This window comes from Canis lupus, chromosome 10 (assembly GCF_048164855.1).
Source record: "Canis lupus baileyi chromosome 10, mCanLup2.hap1, whole genome shotgun sequence".
In the NCBI taxonomy this organism is placed as follows: domain Eukaryota; kingdom Metazoa; phylum Chordata; class Mammalia; order Carnivora; family Canidae; genus Canis; species Canis lupus.
Window position 1 is genome coordinate 14,583,520 of NC_132847.1, and position 25,177 is coordinate 14,608,696.

The following is a 25,177-nucleotide window of genomic DNA, read 5'->3' on the forward strand; positions in this document are numbered from 1 at the left end:
GCACACCCATTCAAGATGAAAAGGGTAATTGCCTCGGATTTCGGCCAATTGGGATGATCACAAAGTTCTGTCCTATCATTTAGCATAAAATCCAAATTTCTTTCTATTTCTACTAATCCACTTTTTGGTAACACTCAATTTACTTTTCCTTGAATAGATCATATTATTTTCCTCTGTATTCTCCTATGTGAAATGTCCTTCTTTCTCAATGAATTCCTTCTTTCTTTGGGCCCTAGCTAAATGTCACCTCTTTTGCAGTACATTTCCTGACATTGTTTTGTTTCTCTCCTGAAATATATATTTATTTTTTTTTAGATTTTATTTATTTATTCATGAGAGGCAGAGAGAGAGAGAGACAGAAAGAGAGAGAGGCAGAGACATAGGCAGAGGGACAAGCAGGCTCCACGTAGGGAGCCCAATGTGGGACTCCGTCCTGGGTCTCTAGGATCACATCCCGGGCTGAAGGCGTGGTGCTAAACCATTGGGCAGCCACTGGGGCTGCCCCAGAATTTATTTATTAGCTGATAATCTTTCTGACAGAAAGCAAAATAACTTTTCTTTGTCATAAATTATTACTTACGAGAGGAAGTAGAATAATCTTTTTCTGTTATAAATTACTGTTGTCAGCGATCTGTAACTATAGAAGTAGTATTAAACACACTGTTTGAGACCACGCATATGTAAATCATTGTTTCTAAGTGAGTGCCTTGGCTTTTTGATGTGCCTTGAACTATGTAGTTCTAAACAATAATTTGATAATAGCAGCAGTGGCTCTTTCTAAAATTATACTTCTCCATAGTATTGCCTTCTGAGAATTGTTAAAAGAGCTCTTCTTCCTGCCTTGTACTGACCTCTCTGCCTTCTTGGCTTGTGCCTTGTTAAAAAGTCACGATTTAGGTATTTCCTCTGTGTTTTGCTCTGGTTTACAGACACCTCCATTTTCACTTCCTTTTCAAGACAATTTAGGGCTGTTTGCTAGTTAAATGTGTGTTGGTGATTCCATAATGTATGGAAATCTGATCATACCATTTACTTTTAAGAAAGGTTGTAATAATACAAAACTTTTAAAGCTGGATATCTACATTTATTAATATCTAAAGTTCCTTTAATTGAGAAGCCTGATTAAAAGTTTCCTATATTGAAGAAATGAGAAATTCTGTTCTTTCTGTGTATAAATGTCTGAGAGAACTGAAAGAAAATGCTGTAAAAACCATGGAAGTGAAGTGAATAAACTAATTAGGATATCTCCCATTGCAGTTTGGTATTAACAAACATAATAAAGGATCCTGTAATGAGTGAGCCAGTGACTAGTGTAGACTTAATGTAAGCTCAGATCAAGAGCAGTTGATGTAGCAGCTTCTGAGAGTTCCCTTTTCTGTCATAGCTTAATTGCTTTGAGAAGACATTGTAAATATACGTAATATTTCTCATTCCTTACAGAGACCTCTCTTTATGGGAATTTCTTTCAGTTATGCATTGCTGAACTTTTAGTAATTTATATGTGACTACCTGTGTATGTTGCTACTTTTGATAGAAGCAGTTCAAAGGTTTTGTGTTAGTCATAGTTGATGGAGAATGTATACACTTAAAGAAAGCTATGCATTATCAACATAATAAGGAAAGGTTAACTAATAGTGCTTTTAGTTTGGTTTATATGGTGCAGGTATAGAGTAGTTCTATGTGGTGTGGTAATTATAGTATTTTTAGTGAGAAATTAATCACATAAGAATCTTAAATTAAAAAAAAACATACCTTTGAATAGGGTAGGACTAAATGGTGACGGATTTAATTTTCTAAAATGCAGCATAATTTTTAAATTTCTCTATGTAATATTAAAAAGATTGAAAGTATAAAACCATTAAATACTGTTGATGGTTTCATATTTCATTTTTATTTTTGATTTAAATATTAAGTAACATTGTGAGAGAAAGATATGTAAACTAGAAGCTTGGGTAAAATGATACAGAGAATTTATTTTTTCCTTCATTAATTAGGCCCAGAGAATAATAACTGAATAATGAATAATGTAGCATAATATAATGAATATAATTTTATTCAATATTCATGCAATATTCTTTATTCATGTAATATTCAATATAATGGACAATACTTGTTTGTAGGTGTTATTCTTTTTAACGTTCTTTGAAATTTAGAATGATCTCAAAATGTGTAAAGAGTATTATCACAGAAAGGACTTTTATTTTCTTTTTACCGTGGGGTGACCTTATTTCATTTGGGGTTCATTGGTAGAATTTTATTTCTAAATGTGGGTGTTATGATATTTAATGGAACCACTGTTGGCCACGTCTGGAACCCATTGCATCTGCTTGTTCACATCAGAGCTTGCTGTTCAGCTAGGTCAGCAATTTTCATACTTCTGGGTCTCAAGATCTTTTTTTACCCTTCAAACTTTTTGAAGATCCCAGAGAACTTTTGTTGTTGTGAGTTATATATATTTACCATATGAGAAATTAAAACAAATATAAAACTGTTCCTACATTAATTCATTTTGAATTAACACTAACATTTTAAAATCACAACTAACCACATTTTCCAAATCAAAAAAATCTGAAAAGAGTGCTTTTATTTTACGAATTTGCACATTTCTTTAATGTCTGGCTTACCAGAAAACAGCTAGATTTTCCTTATCATCTTCTTTCAGTCCACTGACATATCACATGTTACGTAGCCCCTGGAAAATATGACCGTTCGCTTGTGAGAGAAGGAGAGTGGAAAGGGTAAATGACATCTTAGTGTTGTTGTAAAAACAATTTTGATGTCATTGACCTCCTGAAAGGGTCTCATGGACCACCCATTCCCTTCCCTTGATGTGTCTCCAGACCACATGTGGAGAACTGCTGAGTTAAGAGTATAAGCTTTTATGTTAAAGGTTAAGAACACCTCAAAGTGAAACTTCCTTGAAAAAGACTATAGCATATGTGATAATTCTGTATAGTATTTCTAATCAGATTTTAGGATTTCTTAAGCACATCTGTAGATTTCAAATTTCCTAGTCAGAATTTTAAGGCTTTTGTTCTAATCCTTCCCATATGAATACTACCAGTTATGAAAATGAAAAGAAACGTCATGGTATTATTTCTTTTAATGATGCATTTAACTATTGCCCAACTATAAGGAGCTGAAGTACTTCAATACCTGGCACAAAATATAGTAAGCAGTCTTAAGAGTATTTGTTACACCTCCTAATGTTGTTCTGTGACTTTAATTAATTAATGTTTTGTCACTTAAATGGAATGCTGAAATATAAGAAGAAGCGTTTGATAAAATTAATTTTAGGAGACAAAGGGTGAGATTGTATTTTCAAATAATATATGAATTTTGTATTTTTGCCCATTCTTGGGAGAAAAAATATACTTGCCTTGAAAGTTAGGGATACTGGAAATTATCAGAACTAATTTTCATAAATTCACAATGGATGGCTCTTTATAGTAGTCTTACAAAGATTTTTAGAACAATTGGAATTGGGTGTAGTATAAGTTTATAGTTGAAAATTCACTAGATACAAGACCAAACATAAAGCTTGATCCAGCCTCTGAGTTATTGCATTCATACAATTCAGTAGCCAAGTACTTTGGTCAAGAGGTATGGGTAGTAATTTAACACCTCATTACTCTTCTTTTTAAGGCTTCTTTCTGCCTTCCTCTTCTCTCTCACCCTCTTTTCCTTCATCTCTCCTCCTTCCATAAATCCTCTTCCTGGTGGTTTTGCCTCCCCTGTTCATATTAGCTGTGGTTTTATTTTGTTTTTGCTTGGGGTACTCCCCAGCACTCCTTTGTTACTTGCAATGTTTCCTAACTCCTAACAATTTAATTTGCTCAGTGTTAGAAAACTGTCCAGACTTGTCCTGGGAAATGAAATTCTAGTTTGACCTTTGCAGAGTTTGCTTTACATCCTAGGGTTTTAAAGAAAAATTGTAATTCTTGATTTTGTACATCAGTGAGATGAAATTGGTGTTGAGGGCACCTGGGTGGCTCAATTGGTTGGGCGGCTGCCTTTGGCTGAGGTCATGATCTCAGAGTCTTGGGATCAAATCCCTGCTCAGTGGGGAGTCTGCTTCTCCCTGTCCCTTTGCCCCTCCTCACTGCTGATGTGCATAGTCCCTCTCCCTCTCCCTCTCCCTCTCTCTCTCCCCCCCTCTCTCTCTCCCTCTCTCTCTCCCTCTCTCGCCCTCTGGCTCTCTCAAATAAATAAATAAAATCTTAAAAAAAAAAAAGAAATTGGTGTTGAAATACATTATTAATACTTACCTAAGAAGTTTGTAAACACAATGATTCATAGTCATTTAGAATTGCTTATCCTTTTTCATTCCCCAAAGATTTAATGCTGAGTCATATATTAAGGTAAAATTATATTGCATAATGAAACTGAAGTATTCTCATTCAAATCCTAGACTAAGTGTCTGTTAAATTTACCCGATGAAATGTAATGCTTTTTATGAAATTTAGCCATCATGAATAAGGTAGAGATATGTAATTTTGAGATACTTTGAAACCATTAAAAAAAGGAAGTTTTTGAGAAACTTAGAACTCAAAGGTATGTTATGTAAATAGCTTGATTGAATGTACATGTTAGAGATGCAGTAATTTTCCTCTAGCAACAAGTTGGCTTATATGAAGTAGAGCAGAGCAGATTTCCTTATGTATGCTTTTCCTCATCTGTGAGAAATTGTGTGTGAATAATTATAGTTTTGTGTCACGTTTAATAGAGATAGTTTGATAAGAGATTTGAAGGTTGAGTAAAATGAGAAGTTGGCTGCTTGGACGGCGGAGCTTGAGTAGAAATTTCTGGAATGCAGCTTTAGAAGAGCTCAAATGAGACAGAGTAAATAAATCTGAGCCTTCGAATAGGTCTGTTCCTTGTGTTAGTGAGGTGTGGTGGGAAGGCAAGGGAGGCTACACACATTATAAGGTGACAGAGTCCGAAAGGTATACTTTGCTTTGTTTCTAGGAGCTCCAGAATGAAGCTGATAGTTAATATGAGTAGAAGTACACCTGTATAATTTTCAACATTTGGGAGGATGTTTAAGAAACACTTGCTCAGTAAGTTAATACATGGGTTAAATAATGTAGTCTAAATCATTTTCCAATCAAGATTTTCTTTGTGGTTCCAGAAGAATATAAAAGATGAGCATTTTATTCCTTTTTTAAAAAGATTTTTTATTTATTCATGAGAGACACACAAAGACATTTTATTCCTGATTGTAAAAATAGCATTTTTTCATAACAATTTGGGAAAGTTTAAAAAGTATAAAAATGGAAGTGGAAGTCACTTGTGCTTCCACTAATCTCTGTTGTTAGCTTTCTGTTTTTTCCTTCTAGTGTCTTCTCGTATGTGTAAGAACTCATTTAAAACATTTTATTTTAAAAGTAATGTATGATTGTTGTAAACAACATAATTAATTGATCACTTCAGAATTATAGGAAGTAAATAACAGAAGTTGTCCTTCACAGTGTATCCCCACAGGTAGTTAAAGGCTGTATTGTGTTCTACAATATGGGTATGACATAATTGATGAACATAATTTGTTAAATTAGTCTGTAGTTGATGGATGTTTAGGTAGTTCCCATTTAGTTTCTTTTTCCCTCCCTCCCTCCCTCCCTCCCTCCCTCCCTCCCTCCCTCCCTCCCTCCCTCCCTCCCTCCCTCCCTCCCTCCCTCCCTCCCTTCCTTCCTTCCTTCCTTCCTTCCTTCCTTCCTTCCTTCCTTCCTTCCTTCCTTCCTTTTTTCAACTGTTACCAGCACCACAACTTCAGTATGGTCTTATGCATGTTTTTGGTTTTTTTGAAAAGGTTAGGACAGTTTTCTTCTAAAAATGTTCCAATTCGTATTTCACCAACAAGATTTTAACTCACAGCTTTGTTAGTCTGGGCTAATTAAGTAGCTTTTAGATTATAAATATCTTTTTGGTACTACACTAAAACTTGACCAGTGGTAGTTTCTTAAAGTTGTAGTGTAGAGCTAGAAGCCACATGGAAAAACGTTTTCCTAGTCTCTCTTACATTAAAATCCATTATATTTTAGATCATTTACCTGTTCATGGTTTTATAAAAACATGCATTGGTCACTTGGAAAAAACTGATTTACTGAATGAGATTTTCAATTATCGCCATATTTATTACCTAAAATTAAGTTGTAGTAAATGTTACCACAGTTTTATCGGAAAAGGTATTGTGTTTTTCTGTCTTTAGTATTGGGAAGCTTTCAAAAGTCATCCTGGCAAAAATCTAATTTTTATGTGAAAGCTTGAATTTTATTATTGGTAACAAATAGGAACAAGTAAATTATTTCACTTTTTCTTAAAGTAACGGACTCTGTTCATTTTTGAAAATGGCTTTTTTTTTCTACATTGTTGAATAGAATTCAACAATGTAGAATTCTATACTGTTGAATAGAAGAGGTGAAAGTGGACATCCTTGTCTTGTTTCCAGTCATAAGTGGAAAGCATTAATTCTTTTACCATTAAGTATGATGTTAGTTGTGAGTTTCTCATAGAGGCCCTTTACCAGACTGAGGAAGTTACCCTCTTTCCCAGATTTGCTGAGAGTTGATGTCACATGCTTTTTCAGTATCTCTTAAGATGATGTCATGTTTTTTCATATTTATTCTGTTACTCTGGTGAGCTGCATTGGTGGATATTTGAATGTTAACCTAAATTTGCATTCCCTGGTTAAATTATTTTTGATCAAGGTGTCTTGTCCACCCTTTTAACCCATCATGTCTCACCCTATGCATAAAGATGTAGTGCCTGTTCTGTAAGCATTGATTGAATTAAGACCCTGAGATTACTTAAATGATTTTCTGTTTCTGGAAAGCTTTGAAAACATTTGAATAAATCAGTCATTTAATAAACAAAGATATATTGCTACCTTATTGAGAGGTCATCTCACAACAATTTAAATGAATATTAAGAATACAGATAGTGCCTCTGAAAGAAGTTGAAAAGCTCTTTGACAGTCCTTTCATGGAAGAACCTCAGAACCTGTTTAGTTTTCCATTCCATATATCGTTCTAACAAACTTGATGATCTGCTTTGCTTGCATCTTACAGATCAGAAGCAACAAACTAGAGTAGAAGTGAGTTATTAGAGATTGCTAAATAAAGAGCATGAAAATTAACTTCCAGTGGCAGAGAGGGGAAAAAAATGGCCTTGTGGAAATAATTTTAAAAACTCAGTAGCTCAGAAGTATTAATGTCTTAATTGCAGCTCCAGGCTCTTAATAGCATAATAAAAGCAAGTGTATAGCACAATAAAAGTAGTATTTCAGAGTTGGAATAAACTTTAGTGAGCTTTCATTTCACTATTTCTGAACTTTTCCCCTGTTTTTACACATATGAGGGGTAGATCTGACGCATGCTTGCAAGACTGGCTATGGTAAGAGTGGCTTATGCTAAAACAGTGATACCCCATGGTGAAGGGAAGTGTTTGTGTGTGTGCGTGTGTGGCAGGGTGTGCTGACATACACATATGGAGAGGGTGTATATGAATCTGTTTTGGGGGTGGGTCATGTATGCAGTTTGAATGTGTCCACTCCCCTCACCAATTTATTACCTGTCTTGCCTTCTTTTCCCCAGATGTTCTGCTGCCTCACTATTCACATTTGAGAAAAACTGGTCTTATTCAAATTGCTAATGTTACAGATAAGCAACTACAATGAATTTGAAAAAGAATGGGACAGTTTAAAAAAAGAATAGGAAAGTTTAAAAAAGAATAGGAAAGTTTTATCTAGAGACTCTTTTCCCTTCTAAAATTACTAAAAACAAACTAACAAGCAAAAAAAAAAAAATCACTTGAAAGTAAAAGTGAGACGTTGAAGATGGAAGGAGTTTACTTTACACAAATAAATGCATTGTTAAGATAAATTGATCACTGATGATATGTTTATTGCAAATCTCTTAGTTCTAAAAAATAAATGATTTATGTGCATTTAGGCTTCATATTTGGGGTTTGTATTATTTTGTATTATATAATAACTTACGTAGTATTTAGTAGCATAGTGGAAGAAACTTCTTTATCTCTCAGTTTCTGTGGGCCAGGACTCCAGGCATGGCTTAACTGGGTCCTCTGTGGAGAGTATTGCCAGGCTGAAATCTAGGTGTAAGCCTGGACTAGAGTCTGACCTGAGGCTCAGAGTCTTTTTCCAAGCTCACTGATTATTTTCAGAGTTCAACACCTCATGGCTATAGGAATGAGGCCCTCAGTTGCTAGAGCCTGCCCAACATTCCGGGGCACATGGCCTCTTCTACAACATGACAGTTTGCTTTTTAAAAATCAACAAGAGAGTTTCTCTGCTGCTTTGAATATCTTTGACTTTTGGACCCTCCTTTTTAAAGGGCTTACCTGACTTCTTCAGGCCCACTGATGAGGCCTTAAGTACATCACCTTGTTACATAGCATAACCTAATCACAAGAATGAAATCTGGGGTCTTACCTGCACTCGTGGGAAGAGAATTGTATGATGTGTGTGCAGAGAATGGAAATCTTGGAGGGTGATCCTAGCATTATGCCTACTTCAGACTTACTAAAGAGAACAGTGACTTGTTTGTTTAAAACAACAAAAAAAAATCGTATCTTTCCTGTGTGGCAAGGAAACATGTTCTCTCACTTCCTCTCTCTGGTAAGGTGTTGGAGACCAACACTGAAGCACTGTTTATGATGTAGTTCAGTAATGCAGCTGCAGGAGAGATGGAACCAGGCTGCCCTGTGAACATGAAGGAAAAGGTACAGGGAGGAGATTGATTCTGGAAAAATTCATTGTATGTTTGGAAAAAGTGCAGATACTGCTGCAGTTCTTGGAAAAAAAAAAGATTAATGCCACCTATTGATTTTCTAAGGAAGAAAAATACGATATTTAAGATAAGGAAATGATTAAAATCCTTTTTCTTTTCCCCCAGATGGTATACCTCAAGTTTACTATTTTGGCCCTTGTGGTAAATACAATGCCATGGTGCTCGAACTTCTGGGACCTAGTTTGGAAGATTTGTTTGATTTATGTGACAGGACGTTTTCTCTTAAGACAGTTCTCATGATCGCTATCCAGCTGGTAAGTCAAGCAGGAGGTTCTGAAGCCATTTCAGTGGTTGTATGGTTCCTTTCCTGTCACACATTTAGATAGAAAATTTCAAGGTCTGTGTTGTTATCTTCACAGAACATTTGACCTAATGACGTTTCTGCATTTCGTCTTTTTTTTTTTTTTTTTTTTTTTCATTTCGTCTTTTTAGGATGTGTAGAACTCAAAATAACCCAGCCAAGTACATTTTATTTGGGTAAAAGAATTAATACCTTAGTGCCTTAAGATCAGAATGCTCAGCTTGAGAATTGTGTCTGGCCTTGTTTTCATATTAGAAGAGGAATGCTTAGAAAAGAGAAATGTGGATTTATAATGTTAGGGATAAATTCTAATGGCCTAGAAAAAGAAGAAACAATGGGAGAGTCTTATAAAATATTTAAATTTTCAAGGAACCTATGAGGAAACAACTTAGAGAATGATTTAAGGCAGTTTTGAAATCACTGCCAGTAGACTGTTGCAAAATCTTAAAATTGTTTTTCTCCATTGACTCATTAATTTTGCCTCTACAAATATATCCAGCCTATGTTCACATATACTTAAAAGCATATTGTGCAAGGATGTTTATCATAAAGTGAGAAAAAACCCAAATGTAGAGATAATAGGATTAGTTGAATAAATTATTAATAGCCATAAAATAATATGTAGCCTTTAAAAACTGTGTATTAAAAAATGTCCTGTAACCTGGAAAATGCTCAAAATATATCATTAATGAAGAGTGTTGGTCATAGAATATTGTATATTATGATCCAGAATTTGTTAACAAACTAAAATGTCCTACCTAAGTGGCTGTGTGTTTATATTGTGTTGTCAACTATTATTATCACTAAATGAAGCAATTTTGTTTTCTTGTTTGTCATGTCCTACACTGTGACAGTTTATACAATGAACATTGTTTGAGAATGTGTAAAAGAATTAGTGGAATTATCATATTATCATTAGAGTGGTCTTCCAGAATTTTCTGGTTTCAAGATCTTTTAAAATGTTTAATACCTAAAGAAAGACATAAGTAAGTTATAAAAAGAAAAAAGAGGTCTCCTGAAGGATACTGTGTTGTTTTTATTTAACAATTTAGACTCTAAGTTTCTTTAATATAACAGTTACTCCATGATTGAATTGATAAGGAAGAACAGATTCCAGCTTTATGAAGATGTCTCTGTATGTCTCAGTTCAAGACTTTGTATTAGTAGACTTGTTTGGTTGTCTGAGGTGGCTTCATCTATAAGTGCTGACAGATCTGGCTTACCAGCATGAAAGCAATTTATGAAGTTCAAATACTTTCATTTATAAGTGACTGTAATAGTGAAACCAAAGACTTCTAGTCATAATTGAATATATTTTTGAGAAACTATAGACTGATATTATATTACTTTTAAAGGGTTGAAACAGTTTCTTTTTTCTTCTTTATGTTGTTTTCATTGTGAGAATTTTCTCGTCTCTATCATGCTTTTTTTATGCTAGTCATAGCCTAAAATAAAACTTTCTTTTTTCTTTCTTTCCTTTTTTTTTTTTTTTTTTTTTTTTTGGTGAATCAAGATCTCTCGCATGGAATATGTCCACTCAAAGAACTTGATATACAGAGATGTAAAGCCTGAGAACTTCTTAATAGGACGTCCAGGAAACAAAACCCAGCAAGTTATTCATATTATAGATTTTGGTTTGGCAAAGGAATATATTGATCCAGAGACGAAGAAACACATACCATACAGAGAACACAAGAGCCTTACAGGAACAGCTAGATATATGAGCATAAACACACATTTAGGAAAAGGTATGTATACCTTTCATAAGTACAGAAATTTGAATTTAGTAACTATGCTAACAGTGCAAGTTTTTGTTATTATGGTTCAGTTTTGGGGGGATTACAGTTGCTTCTGTTGTAATATTTATCACAGCTAGCTAGAGTTAACTTTAATTTATATTTATTACAACTCTTTAAGTTGTTTTAGGGTAAATGAATGGCATATCATTCACCATGTCTTTTTTTTATGTGACAACTTGAAATGTTCAGCTTTGATACACAGTGAGGCTGATGCATATGATTATTCTTATATTAAAGAATATGAGCAAATACTTAATTTTAGCTGCATTTAGTGTGTGAAGATTTTTGATTGAGACTGGCTCTTTGATACAGCAAGCCATGGAGAGGGCATCCTACCCAATACATTTAATGCTAAGAGTATATATCTTAGTGTTTTTTTTTTTTTTTTAAAGATTTTATTTATTTATTCACGAGGGATACAGAGAGAGAGAGAGGCGGAGACACAGGCAGAGGGAGAAGCAGGCTCCATGCAGGGAGCCCGACGCGGGACCCAATCCAGGATCAGTCTTGGGCTGAAGGCGGCGCTAAACCGCTGGGTCACCCGGGCTGCCCTACCTTAGTGGTTTTGTTTACTAGGTAGTAACTATATGACTTGGGGCAAATTATGTAACTTTTTAAAGAGGGTTCCTTATACGATAATATCAACCTTACAGAGTTTCTTACAGTTTTTTTTTTTTTTTTTTCCCTGTCCAGGAACATGTAATTTGTTTGTCACATCTCTTTAGTCTCTTTTTATTTGGAACACTCCTTTACCTTTCTTTATGGTTCATGACCTGGATATTTTTGTGAAGTACCTTTGGCTATTTTGTGGAATGTCTTCAATTTGAGTCTGTCTCATAATTTCTTCATGATTCTATTTGAGTATGCATTTGTAGCACAAAATCACAAGTGACATGTTGTCAGTGCATCAAGTCAGGAGGCATATGATGGCATTTGGTTTCAAGTTTTGGCCCATTGCTTTAGTGTAGTGTCTTCTAAGATCCTCCATCTATAAGTTTTCTCTTTGCAATTCAAAAGTATTTTGTAAGTAGATTTTTGAGTTTATGTAAATACAAATATGTTGTTCCTCCTCAAATTTTACTTACTAGATTTAGCATCCAGTGATGATTTCCTAATTGATTATTCTTTGTGTATTTATTGATCTAATGTAAGCAAAGGTTTTTCTTCCTTTCCCATTTAAGGACTTTTGTCAGTATGGACTCATGAATTTGAATTTTATTGAAAGCAGTATAGTTTATTACTGTCATTCTTTCTTTTGATACTACTCACATTGTCCCAGATTTGGTCATTGGTTGCTCCATCAAGCTGGCTGGTCTATCCTTTTGTTCTCATGATTGAGACCTTTACTTTCTGGAGCTACAAATTGTTCTAGATTTTTCTTGTAGTTTCTCCCTTTTATTGGATAATGATAGCAAGATTTGGGCACTGGATATATTCATTGCTATTGGTATGTTATTATTTCTAGACTCTTTCTGTAGCAGAACTTAGAAATGCATATGTATATGTGAATCACACGTCCACACATATATACATATGCAAATATGCCTACACATGTGTTAATGCTTATCTATTAAGAATCACGAGTTGATGCTGATACATTTAATTTTAGTCTAATACCACAAAGTAGCATCCTTGTTTTCCATGTGTGTAATTCCCTTCTCTTTCCTCTGTATATGTCTTTCTTTGTGGACAGTGAGAAATCTGGCTACCACTACTCTGTTTACTCATTGTTAGAAGGCTAAGATCCTCAGAATATCGTTTCAGAATTGATGGCTAATAGCAGTATGTAAAGCAAGCTTACTAGAATTGACAGTATTTATAATTCTTGTTTTATTGAAAAGTTCATTTTTAAATTGAAATAAAATTTACATTGAGTAAAATTTACAGCATTTGAGTATGGATAGTCCACAGCCCTGTCAAAATTTACATTATCATCATCCTCTAGACTTTATTCTTGTTCTCTCCATACTTTGTCCAAAAGTGACCATTGATAGGATTTCTTTTACCATAGATTAGTTTTGCTAATTCTGTTACTTCGTATAAATGGAATCATCTGGCTTCTTTTGCTTAGTATGAGGCTAATGTTTATTTTTCAGTATTCTTTTCTTTTCTTTTTTTTTTTAGAGAAGAGGGAGGGGCATTTCTTTTTTTTTTTAGAGAAGAGGGAGGGAAAGAGATTCTTAAGCAGGCTCCACACCCAGCACTGAGCCGGACTCGGGGCTTGATCTCTTGACTGTGAGATTATGATGTGGGCCAAGATCAAGAATTGGGCACTCAACAGACTGAGCCATGGAGGCACCCTGATAATTTGTTTCTTTTTAAGGCTAACCAGTATTCCATTGCACAAATATCCTACACAGATTTTATATTTTAATGTTGATGAACATTTTGATTATTAAAAGGTTTTTACTAATAGAGATTTTTAAACCTTTTAGTGGGCATATGTTTTCAGTTCTTTTGGGTAAATATCTAAGATTAGAATTATTGTTGGGTCATATAGTAGGTATTGTTTAACTTTATAGGAATCTGCCCATCAGTACCCCAAAGTATTCACACCATTTTGTTTCCACCAGCAGTGAATGAGAGTTATGTTTGTTTCACAGTCTTGACAACAGTTGGAGTTGTCATTCTTTTTCATTTTAGCTGTTGTAGTGGGTATGTAATGATATTTTGTTTCTCCATAACTCATGATTCTGAGCAGTTTCCTGTGCTTATTGACCATTTGTATATATTCTTTTGTGACATGTGTGTCATTTGATTATTGATTTGTAGGAATTCTTTATATGTCCTGTATATAAATTCTTTCCCAAATATATATATGTACTGTGAGTAGATTCTCCTAGTCTGTGGCTTATCTACTCATTATCTTAATGGTGCCAGTGGATGTGCAGAAGTTGTAAATATTTGTGAAATCAATTATTAATTTTTTGTTTTATGATTATTACTATTTGAATCCTAAGAAGTCTTTGTCCCCATTAGATGAAGACATTCTATGTTTTCTTTTACCATCTAGAATTAATTTTTATGTGGTGTGAATTATTATACTTTCAGGTTCTTTTTATGATGCCATATTCTTTCCCATGGAGTTACTTCTTTGCCTTTCTAAAAAAAATCAGTTCTAGGTTATATTTATAGTAGTTTATTTTTAAGTTTTAAACCATGATAAGTTTTCATATCAGAGAAAGTCAAACTTAATTTTCTGCTTTTAGATTTCATCCCTGACATCTCACTCAAAAGGAAGAATAGACAGAAATGTAAACCAGTCAGTACTTACCCATCATCACTGCTCAAGTGTACCTTACAGTATATAGTCACTTGTTAAAGACCTTAGCAGTCATCTGACCCAGGCTTCTTTCCAGACTTACCTGCTATATATGCCATGTCCCTGTTTCTTCTCTCGATCAGAACTAATAGCACTTGCTAATAGGATTTTCCCTGACAGCCTCCTGATAGTAGAGCCATGGTATTTTTTTTCTTTTCAGCTGTCTGAAATGCCTGAAAAATGCAAATTTGCCTTACTTTAAGAAAAGTTTCAAATATCTAAAATTAGTTGCCTTCAGGTAGTGTTTGCGGGAGGAGTGCCTTTCAATAGCACACTTTTGTGATAGATTTAAAATAAGGTTGAGTAGATACACAACTTTCGGAATTGTGTCTTCTATTAAAATCAGACACACCTGTACTTATATGAACAGTGTCTGTGAGAGATTTTCATGTCATGGTAGTTGTTAACAGACTATTTCATAACAACTAACAAAGGTTCACCACCATTTTATTGTGAGACATGAAGTCACAACTTCCTTATGGCCCAGTGTTTTTTTTTATCTGAACAATGGTAAATTTAACAGCATTCTATTTGTAGAAATGGCAAAGCGAATCTGATATGTTTGTCCTTGTTAGGAAAAGCCTTCAGAGCTTGGGAAATGGCATTTAACTATTAGAATAGTCTCTTTTTACTCCTTTTTCAGAAAGAAAACAAATAAAATATTTCTTTGGCCAGTATTACAAAGAACTAAAGCTTTAATCCTTACTTTCTCCTATTTATCAAAACCCTGCTTCTCAGTTTTGACATAGTACTTGGGAAGTAGTGGGCAATATTAACAGACAGAAAATTTGTTTCCCAGATTACATGATTTCCTGTTTTTTAAGAAGTTAAGAGTAAGCTAAAGTCATGTGAGTTTAAGTGCTGAAGAGTTAAAGCATTTTTAAGTGAGATGGCTGCGAACGTGGGCTTATTAGTGATGTTTTGAGTTTCTAGAGCACTTGGCTTTGTGAGGAGTCAGGAGCAAATAAAAAAGAAAAAGTAGTGAAAATATGATCTTTTAGTGGTGATTTTAATTTGTGTATATATTATTTCTTTTCTATGATTTCTTTCCTGCTTTGCCTGGGCTTTGGTGATTACCTTTTTAAGAGGAATTAAAGCCTTCTTATTCATTTATTTATTCTTGTGCATTCAAGAACTTTGTACATACATACTTCAAAAGAGAATTTGACCATATAGACATTTGTGCAGATTTATTTTTCTTTGTGAAGATCACTGCATTGTATCAGATTTGAAAAGGAAAAAGATGGAAGAATAGTGTAAAATCACATTGTGGATTTTAGCCTCTTTATTCCTGTGTTACGTATCTGTTGATCTTCACTGGATGATTAATGTTCAAAATGCAGATGTCGTGCTTCACTTATGTACCTTCTAAAACCTTCTTAAGTCACTGTCCAAGATTAAATCTTACTAAAGCTTTGTGTGACATGTGGATTTCTGTAGTCTGCCTTAGTGGAAGCCTTCTTTACTGTTATCATGTTGAATTGTTTTTTTAAATTGTGTCTGCTTGAGTGTCTTATTTTTAATCTTTTTAAAGAGTTTTGTTTTGTTTTGTTTTGTTTTGTCAACTGCTTTGAACCTCATAATCTTCCTTTTGGATCACTTTTTCCTTTCATGAAAAAACTCTTGTTTAAGTCATTTGAGATAGCATAAATACTATGCATTTCTCTCTAGTAAGTAACATTAGAATTGTCTAATTTTTAAAAAAATTATTATTGAGTATTCATAAAGAAAGGGACTAGGATTTGAGGAATAAACTGCCATTTGCTTTGTGTTAATAAAAATCTGTGTTGCTTAGAAGAATAACATTTCAAGCCTCTAAGTGGTAAGCTTTCTGTATAGGAGCAAAGGGATCACAGAATGGTTTTACAAAAATGCCTTCTTTCTGTGCTGTCATCTGATGATGTGATTCATATAATTTCTCAGTTAATTGCCCAAATTCCTGAGGACAGCTCTGAGGCTCCCAAACAGCTTTTTAGCAGTTTAAAAACATGTATTTACATTTTATAATTACATTTTAACAGTTTAAAAATGAATTGGACAATTCCTCATTTTCTTAGACAAAATATGATGAGCATGATTTACATTTTCTGGATGATTCAGCTTTGTAAGTTTTGTATGATTACTATTATATAGTAATCAAGTTTAGTTGGAGAAGGTTATCTAAGTTTAGAGAAAATGCATTTAAATACCAGTGCTTTTTTTTAATAGATGTTATTTTTTAGAACAGTTTTTTTAAAGAAGTTTTTGATTTACAGAAAGTTAGGCAGAAGGTACAGAGATTTCCCTTATACTCCCTGCAGCACCACCCCAATATCCACATTCCCCACCAGACTGGTACATTTGATGAACCTACACTGACACATCATTATCCATCTAGAGTCCATAGTTTACTCTTGGTATTGCACATTCTGTGGGTTTTGGATACATTTATAATTACATGTATCCACCATTATAGTATCATACAGGAGAGTTTTACTTCCCTAGGCATCCTCTATGCTCCACCTAATCATCCCTTCTCCCTCACCTCCCTCTCTCCAAACCCCTGGCAACCACTGGTCTTTTTATTGTCTCCATAGTTTTGCCTTTTCCAAATACCATGTAGTTTGAAATAAACAGTATGTAGCCTTTTCAAACTGGCTTCTTTTACTTGGTAATATGCATTTAAGATTTCTCCATGTTTTCCATAGGTTTCCAAGGTTTTCCAAGGTTTCTTGATAGCTCATTTCTTTTTAGTGCTGAATAATATTGCATTGTCTGGAGGTACCATAGTTTTTTTACTCATTCTTCTACTGAAGGGCATCTTGATTGCCTCCAAATTTTGGCAATTATGAATAAAGCTGCTATAAACATCCATGTACAGTTTTTTTTAAGATTTTATTTATTTATTCATGAGACACACACACACACACACACACACAGAGGCAGAGATAGGCAGGATAGGGAGAAGCAGGTTCCATGCAGGGTGCCTGATGTGGGACTTGATCCCAGGACTCCAGGATCACGCCCTGGGCCAAACGAAGGCAGGCTTCAAACCGCTGAGCCACCCAGGGATCCCCCTATGTACAGGTTTTTATGGGACCTACGTTTTCAACTCCTTTGGGTAAATACCAAGGACAATGCTGGATCATATGTTAGAAGTATGTTGTAAGAAGCCCCTAAACTATCTTCCAGAGTGGCTGCACATTTTGCATTCCCACCGCCAAGAAATGAGAGCTCCTGTTGCTCCACATTCTTGCCAGCCCTTGGTATTGTTAGTGTTTTAGATTTCCACCTTTATTAATGGCTATGTAGTTCTTCTAGGGTTCCTGGGACAAACTCCTGTGTGGAAAAGAGCTTTTTCCCTCCACAACACCAAGCAATTCTCAGACACTTGTAGTAGAATTCAGCTTAAATTCTGACATTGTCTACCTGGAGATAGCATCTGATCCCAAGGTGTTAAGAATTCCTTCCTACAGGATTGCTCTCCACATCCTACTTCAGATACCACTTTGAAGCTCTAGGCTGTTACCTGTGCTTCTGACTGATTATCTGCAGATAAGAGGCTCCAGTACCGCCTTCCTTAAGTTCAATTTATTTGCTAGAGTGGTTTCATAGACTTCAGGAAAGAACTTACTTAGGTTTACCAGTTTATTATAGGACATGATAAAGGATAAGAATGTAGGATGAGATCTCAAAGGCACTTCTGTCCTAGTGAAGCTTGTGGGACCTGGCTTGGTGACACATGCAAGCGTTCTGGTTCCCCAAGTGTGTAAAGTCTCCTAAAAGGGTAAAAGAGTTGTAAAGGGTAAAAACCTCTTAGGTTTTTATGGGGGGTTCATTACATAGTCATGATTGACTAATGCCTTGGCCATTGGCTAATTCAACCTTCAGCCTCTCTTCCCTGCCAAAGGTTGTGGGGGTGGGACTGAAATTTCCAACCCTCTAATCATATGGTTGGTCTTCCTGGCAACCAGCCCCTGACCTTGAGAGGGTTCAGAATTCACCTTCATTAATAACAGGATACCCATTTCACCTTTATGGTCCGGAAGTGTTTTCCAGAACTGTGGCTAGTACAGCCCGGGTGGCTCAGCGGTTTAGTGCTGCCTTTGGCCCAGGGTGTGATCCTGGAGATCCAGGATCAAGTCTTAACGTTGGGCTCTCTGCATGGAGCCTGCTTCTCCTTCTGCCTGTGTCTCTGCCTCTCTTTCTCTGTCTCTCATGAATAAATACATAAAATCTTTTAAAAAAAAAAAAAGAACTGTGGCTAAAGACTGAATATATCTTAAGAAATATATATCTGGTGAATGTCATCTGAATGATGATTATATTTCCTATAAATCACTGTGTTACAGTAGTGTTATCTCATTTTAATTTGTGTTTCCTGATGACACAGGATGTGTAGCATTTTTTCATATGCTTACTTGTCATCTGTGTATCTTTTTGGTGAGGTGTCTTTTAAGGTCTTGTGCATTTTTACTTTAATTTTTTTTCAAACTTTTTAAAGGATTTTATTTATTCATGAGAGACACACAGAGGGAGGCAGAGACATAGGCAGAGGGAGAGGGAGAGGGAACCTGATGCGGATCTTGATCCCAGTACTCTGGGATCACAGCCTAAGCCAAAGGCAGATGCTCAACCACTGAGCCACCCAGGTGCCCCTCTTTGGCCCATTTTTAATCAGGTTATTTGTTTTATTACTGTTGATTTTAAGAGTTCTTTGTATATTTTGGATAATAGCTCTTTATGAGTTGTATCTTTTGCAAATATTTTCTCCTAGTCTGTGGCTTATCTTTATTCTCTTGACAGTGTCTTTAGCAGAAAACTGAAGTTTTAATTTTAACGAAGTCTAGCTCATCAACTATTTCTTTCAATGGTCACACCTTTGGTGTTATATCTAAAAAGTCATCTCCAAACCCATGGTCATCTAGATTTTCTCCATGTTAAACTCCAGGAATTCTATAGTTTTGCAATTGACAGGTCTTTTGACCCATTTTGGTTAATTTTTGTAAAGAGTGTAAAATCTATGTCTAGATTAATTTTTTTTTACATATGGATGATATCCAGTTGTTTGAGTACCATTGGTTGAAAAAACTTTGCCGCATTGTATTGCTTGTGCTTGTTTGTCAAAGATGATTATATTTGTTATGTTGGTCTATTTTTGGCTCTCTATATTCTATTCAATTATCTTTTTGTTCTTTCACAAACTACTGTGTATTGATTACTGAAGATTTATAGTTATTTTGGGTAGTGTATTTTTTAATAGGGTTTTTTAATATTAAATGTCTTGTAGCATACTATTTATCTTGTGTAGTACTGTTGCTGGCAGTACGCTGTTCTTTTGATTTGCTTTTCTTGATAGCCAAATTCATTGGGTCTTATCTAAATTAAGAGAACTGGATTTCAAGAGGACTTCTTTAGGAATCAGATGAATGCATGTGCTGAGTTCCATTGCTCAGAAAAGTTTTTTCTCTTTATGCATTCTTGTTATTGCTAGACTGGGTATCTGGATTGGTGAGTTGTTGCAGCAAATTGTCTTGCATAATTGTGTCTTTTCTTTTCCTAAATAGGTTTGTGTTTTCATTTAACAAAAACCATCTTAATTATATAATTTTGAAAGATGTTAATGAGCTCAGTAAATCTTGAGAAAGAGAGTGTTTTTTTTTTTAACATTTTTAGGAAGAAAAAAGTGAAATATTTACTTGTAATTTTTGCTTTAAAATTTGTGTTTATTTTAAAAAATATTTTATTTATTTATTCATAAGAGACACACAGAGAGGCAGAGACACAGGCAGAGGGAGAAGCAGGTTCCTTACAGGGAGCCCAATATGGCACTTGATCCTGGGACTCTAGGATCATACCATGGGCTGAAGGCAGGTGCTAAACTTCTGGGCCACCCAGGGATCCCCAGTTTTTTATTTATATATAAAGAATGATTTACATTTTCTTCAGGGAGAGGTTTTCTTCATTGTTTTCTTTTGAGCTCCCTTGTCTTGCCTGTATTTAGTTTTAACTAACAGGTCTTGATCTCATTTTTCATTTTTGCAGGAAAATGCAGTAATGAGCTAGCTTATTTTTTTGCCCACATATATGTGTATATTACAAAGTTTTTTTTTTTTTTTTTTTTAAATTTATTTATTTTATGATAGTCACAGAGAGAGAGAGAGAGGCAGAGACACAGGCAGAGGGAGAAGCAGGCTCCATGCACCGGGAGCTCGACGTGGGATTCGATCCCGGGTCTCCAGGATCGCGCCCTGGGCCAAAGGCAGGCGCCAAACCGCTGCGCCACCCAGGGATCCCATATTACAAAGTTTTCTGCTAAGTGTTTGTATATATTTTTTTTGACAAGAGTAAATTTGAGCTAATGAAAAAGGGAGTATTTTTCTGTTGCTGAAAATTGAAATTCAATCAAAATAGAAAACAGTTCTAGGCATACGAGGAATAAAATCAGTTTATAAAGAGGAAAATAATGTTGAGGTAAGGAGTAGAACTTTTAAGTAGAAAAGTATTGCAGAGGGTGTACAATAAACATTTGAATAATTGATGGTTTCTGTTTTGCTTTTGCTTTCTGACATGAAAAAAGTGTGGATATGTGGTTTAGAATTCTGCCTTTCTCTTTCAGGTGCATAGTTTTGGGCTAGTCTCTTAACCTTTCTGAGCTTTTGTTTTCTTATTTGGGATTAGTTGTTGCTTTGAATATAGCTAGAATTTTAAAAGATCATCAAAATGACACACTGACCCATACTAGGCTCTTAATATGTGTTGGTTATATGTATTTTATGTGATACATATATCCTTAAAAAGCAAAGTTTAATTGACTCTTTACATAACTTTTAAACTTAATGGAAAACCTATTTAAAAGACTCGTTAATGATACCTATTGTAAAGTAAATCATCGCTTTCTTCCTAGTTGCTCATGCTAAGGGTCCTTATAATAAGGATTCTTGGCTTTGAGGGAAGCATCCATTTTCAAACAGGCCTTTGTAGTTAAGAGCTTTAAAAAAATGTGAACAGGGTTTAATAAGGACCAGATTGCCTTTGGGAGTCGTCGTCCCCCCCCCCCCCCCGCCATGAAACAGAACTGTTAAAGACCTGAGGAGGTATTCTTTAGTTATTACTGTGTTTCAAAGATAAAGCCTTCCCCATGACTTCTATTACTCACTACATGATGAAATTTACTTCCAGATTTGTCAGTTGATGAAAAAACACAAAGAAAAGAATTATGAGGGTAAGGAACATTTCAGACTGAGTTTCAGAAGTGGTTTATTTTACTAGCTTGTATTTATGGCTTGAACCTTAAAATACTGTGGAGGTTTTGAGACTAATACTGTTCTCTGAGACAACCATATAGGCAAGATCACTCATGATCATGGCTTGTGGATACTGTAGTAACTGAATCCCACACCTTGGATAGAATTTAGAGGAAAATTGACTTTTATATTGTGTTCTACTCTTTAACAGTGCTACTTGGAGGGGTCAGTATTTATGTATTGTTCAGTCCTTGAAATTTATCTCTACAATATTTCTTAACTTTTTGATGCTGCTGAAAATGGTATTGCCTTTTAAATTTGTTTTTCCAGTTGTTGATTGCTTTCAAAAAAGTACAGTTGATTTTTATTTTTTTAAAAGATTTTATTTATTTATTCATTAGAGACAGAGAAAGAGAGGCCGAGACACAGGCAGGGAAAAGCAGGCTCCTCGCAGGGAGCCCGATGTGGGACTTGATCCCTGGTCTCCAGGGTCATGACCTGGCTGAAGGCGGCGCTAAACCGCTGAGCCACCCCGGGCTGCCCACAGTTGATTTTTATAAGTTGACCTTGTATCCTGTAACCTTGCTAAAGACTCATATACTAGTTCTCAGAGCTTTTTTGTAGATTACTTAGGATTTTTCACATATAGTCATATAGTCTGCAGAGAAAACTAGTTTCGCTTACTCATTTCCAATCTGAATACCTTTAAATTTTTTTTTTTTTTTTTTTTTTTGTAGAAACAAGAGTTTCCATTACGACACTGAGTAGATAATGTGAGAGTGAACATCCTTGTTTTGTTCCTGATTGTAGGGGTGCCTTTCCCATGTAAGAATTATATTAGTTACAGGCTTTTCATAGAAGTCTTTTGTCAGAATGAAGTTTTTTGTCTATTCCTTGTTTAATGAGTATTTTTTTATTGTAAATGCGCGTTATGTTTTATTAAGTGCTTTTTCTGTATCTTTTTAGGTAATCATATGATTTATATCTTTTATTAATATGATCAATTACATTGGTTTTTGAAAGTTAAACCAATCTTAAATTCATAGGATGAACTCTACTTAGTCATGGTGTATTAGCTTTTGAAGGATTTTGTGACTGTGTTGATGAGGGACATTTCCTGTATTTTCCTTTGCTTTTAATGTCTTTTACTGGTAATATCGTTAATGAAAAGAGTTGGGAAAGATTCCCTTCTCTGCTTCCTGAAAGAGTTTGTTTAGAGCTAGTATTATTCCTTAACTGTTTAATAGAATTTACTAGTGATGCTCTCTCACCTTCACTTATATTTTGGGAAGTTTTTAAATTATAAATTAAATCTCTTTATTTATTATAGAACTATTCACATTATCTTTGTAACTTGTAGCTTTCAAGGCATTTGTCCATTTCATCTGAGTTGTTGAATTTACTGGCATAAGTTCATAATATTCTTTTACCACTCTTTTTTACCATTCTTTTTATGTATGTAGGATCTCTCCTGGTGCCCCTTTGTTGCTCCTGATGCTAGTAATTTGTATTTTCATTCTTTTAGCCTAGTGAGAGCATTAATTTTATTGAATTTTTCATGTAGCCAGCTTTTGATTTTGTGGTTTTTTAAAATTGTCTTTTTTTGTCATCATTGGTTTCCTCATTTATCATTATTTTTTTCCCTTCTTCTTCTATGTGGTGATGTTGGCCTAGACATAGATAAATGAGTCACAATACAGAGTCCTGAAATGGACCCCTACCCAGATGCAAAGAATCCTAGATTTAAGTTTAAGAACCCAAACTGTAGAATTTCTTGAAGAAAAAATAGAAAATCTTTCTAACATTAGACTTACCAGCGATTTTCAGATAGGACATAAAAAAGCATAAGCAAACAACAACAAAAACCTTATATATGTTGTGCTTCATCAAAATGTGAAATTCTGTTCTTTGAAATATACTGTTAAGAAAACAAAGCAAACTACAATGTGGGAGAATGTACTTGCAAAACTTATATCTGACAACTACTTGTACCTGGAATACACAAACAACTCTTACAACTTTATAACAAGACAAATAGTACAATTTAAAAAAATGAGTAAAATATTTAAATAGACACTTCACAAAAAAGATGTATGAATAAGCAGTAACACTGAAACTGCTCAAAAAATATTAGTCACTGGTGAAATTCAAATTAAATCACAGTGAGCTAACACCTCACAGCCATTAGCATGGCTAAAATATAAAAGAGTGACTATGCTAACTAAATGTAGGATGGGCACTACAGCAACTGGAATTCTTGTACTTTGTTGGTGGAAATATAAAATGGCACAATTTCTTTGGAATACAGTATAGAAGTATCTTAAAAAGTAAAGTCTACACTTTCCATATGAAGCAGTAATCCTCCTAAATATTTACACAAGAGAAATGGAAACATATGTTCACACAAAGATTTGTATTAGGATGTTCATAAAGGCTTTATTCACAGTAGCCCCAAACTGGAAGTTACTCATGGTCCATCAACTGTTGAACATATAAATATATTGTGGTATACTACTCAGCAATAAAAAGTAATGAACTACCAACGCATGGACAAACATAAAGACATTATGTTGAGTGAAAGAATTTGGACCCAAGTGTCCATAGCATATGATGTTTTTCATGTGAAACTCTATTAAAAAAAAAATCAAATTTAGTGTAGCCTGACAGAAAGCAGGTAAGTGGATATTTCGAGGCCAGGGGAGGGGAAAAAAACAGGCAATGGGCATTAGGTAACTTTTTGGAGTGTTGGAAATACTTGTTTATTGTGGTGATGCTTTGATGACCTTGTTAAAGTTTTTCAAACTCTACCCTTATAATGCGTGTATTTTATTATGTGTAAAGTATACTTCAGTAAAAATAGTTTCTTTTTTTAGTGCTTATCAAATCTGGCTGTATTTCAGAATCATCTGCTAAGTTTTAAAAAATGCACGTTCTTCTAGCGCATGTCATACATATACAAGGAATCAGTCTCCAGCATTAGATCTGCTCATTTGAGGCTTTTAAAAGTTTTAGAGGTAGGACGCTTGGGTGGCTCAGTGGTTGAGCCATCTGCCGTCCGCTCCGGGCGTGATCTCGGAGTCCTGGGATTGAGTCTGCCTGTGTCTCTGCCTCTCTCTCTGTGTCTCTCATGAATAAGTAAATAAAATCTTTTGAAAAGAAAAAGTTTTAGGGATGATTGTGATTCTCAGTGGGACTTCAGAAATAATTTTTTTTTCTTTGCATAACTCCATTCTTTAGGTTCCTGGGATCTAATAAAGTGAAATTGTATATATAAAATATATTACTCATTTTTTTCATGTTATTCACATCCCCACTTTTATTAATGGCTCTAAAAAGACTTTAAGTCTATTTTACTTATTTTGAAAGTTTTCTGTTTCTAATAGCATATGCTTACATTGTTGTAATAGAAAATACAAGCAAAAGGGAAAAATTTGCATTATACTGCAGTTTGAGTATATGAAATAAGAAGGTGGAATGTCTTGTTTAATCCTCTAATCTCATAATCCTAATTACTAACAATTTGATATGTTTTCTTCTGAATATCTTCGTTTGCTTCTAGGAAAGGGACACATATCTAGTATTATATATTTTCAAATGCACATTTTTATATTTAGTACATGTTGAGTGCCTGCCCTATGCAGCCATTATACTCAGTCCTGAGGAAAATGAGCCAAGAGACATCTGCTGTCCTATAATCTGCTCTCTGGTTGGAGGATAGATAT

At 34.7% G+C, this 25,177-nt stretch overlaps 1 protein-coding gene across 17 annotated transcripts in view; it reads left to right on the forward strand.

Moving 5' to 3' along the window:
* CSNK1G3 (casein kinase 1 gamma 3) overlaps positions 1-25,177 on the forward strand; it is a 107,660-nt gene that overhangs the window by 51,673 nt on the left and 30,810 nt on the right. For 16 of the 17 annotated variants that reach the window (XM_072840792.1, XM_072840782.1, XM_072840789.1 and 13 more), the window contains 2 exons: positions 8,913-9,061; positions 10,622-10,856. In XM_072840792.1, the coding sequence (XP_072696893.1) occupies positions 8,913-9,061; positions 10,622-10,856 (384 nt within the window). Of the gene's footprint in view, positions 1-4,968; positions 5,061-8,912; positions 9,062-10,621; positions 10,857-25,177 lie in introns of all 17 variants that reach the window. The other variant, XM_072840799.1, reaches the window with a different exon arrangement.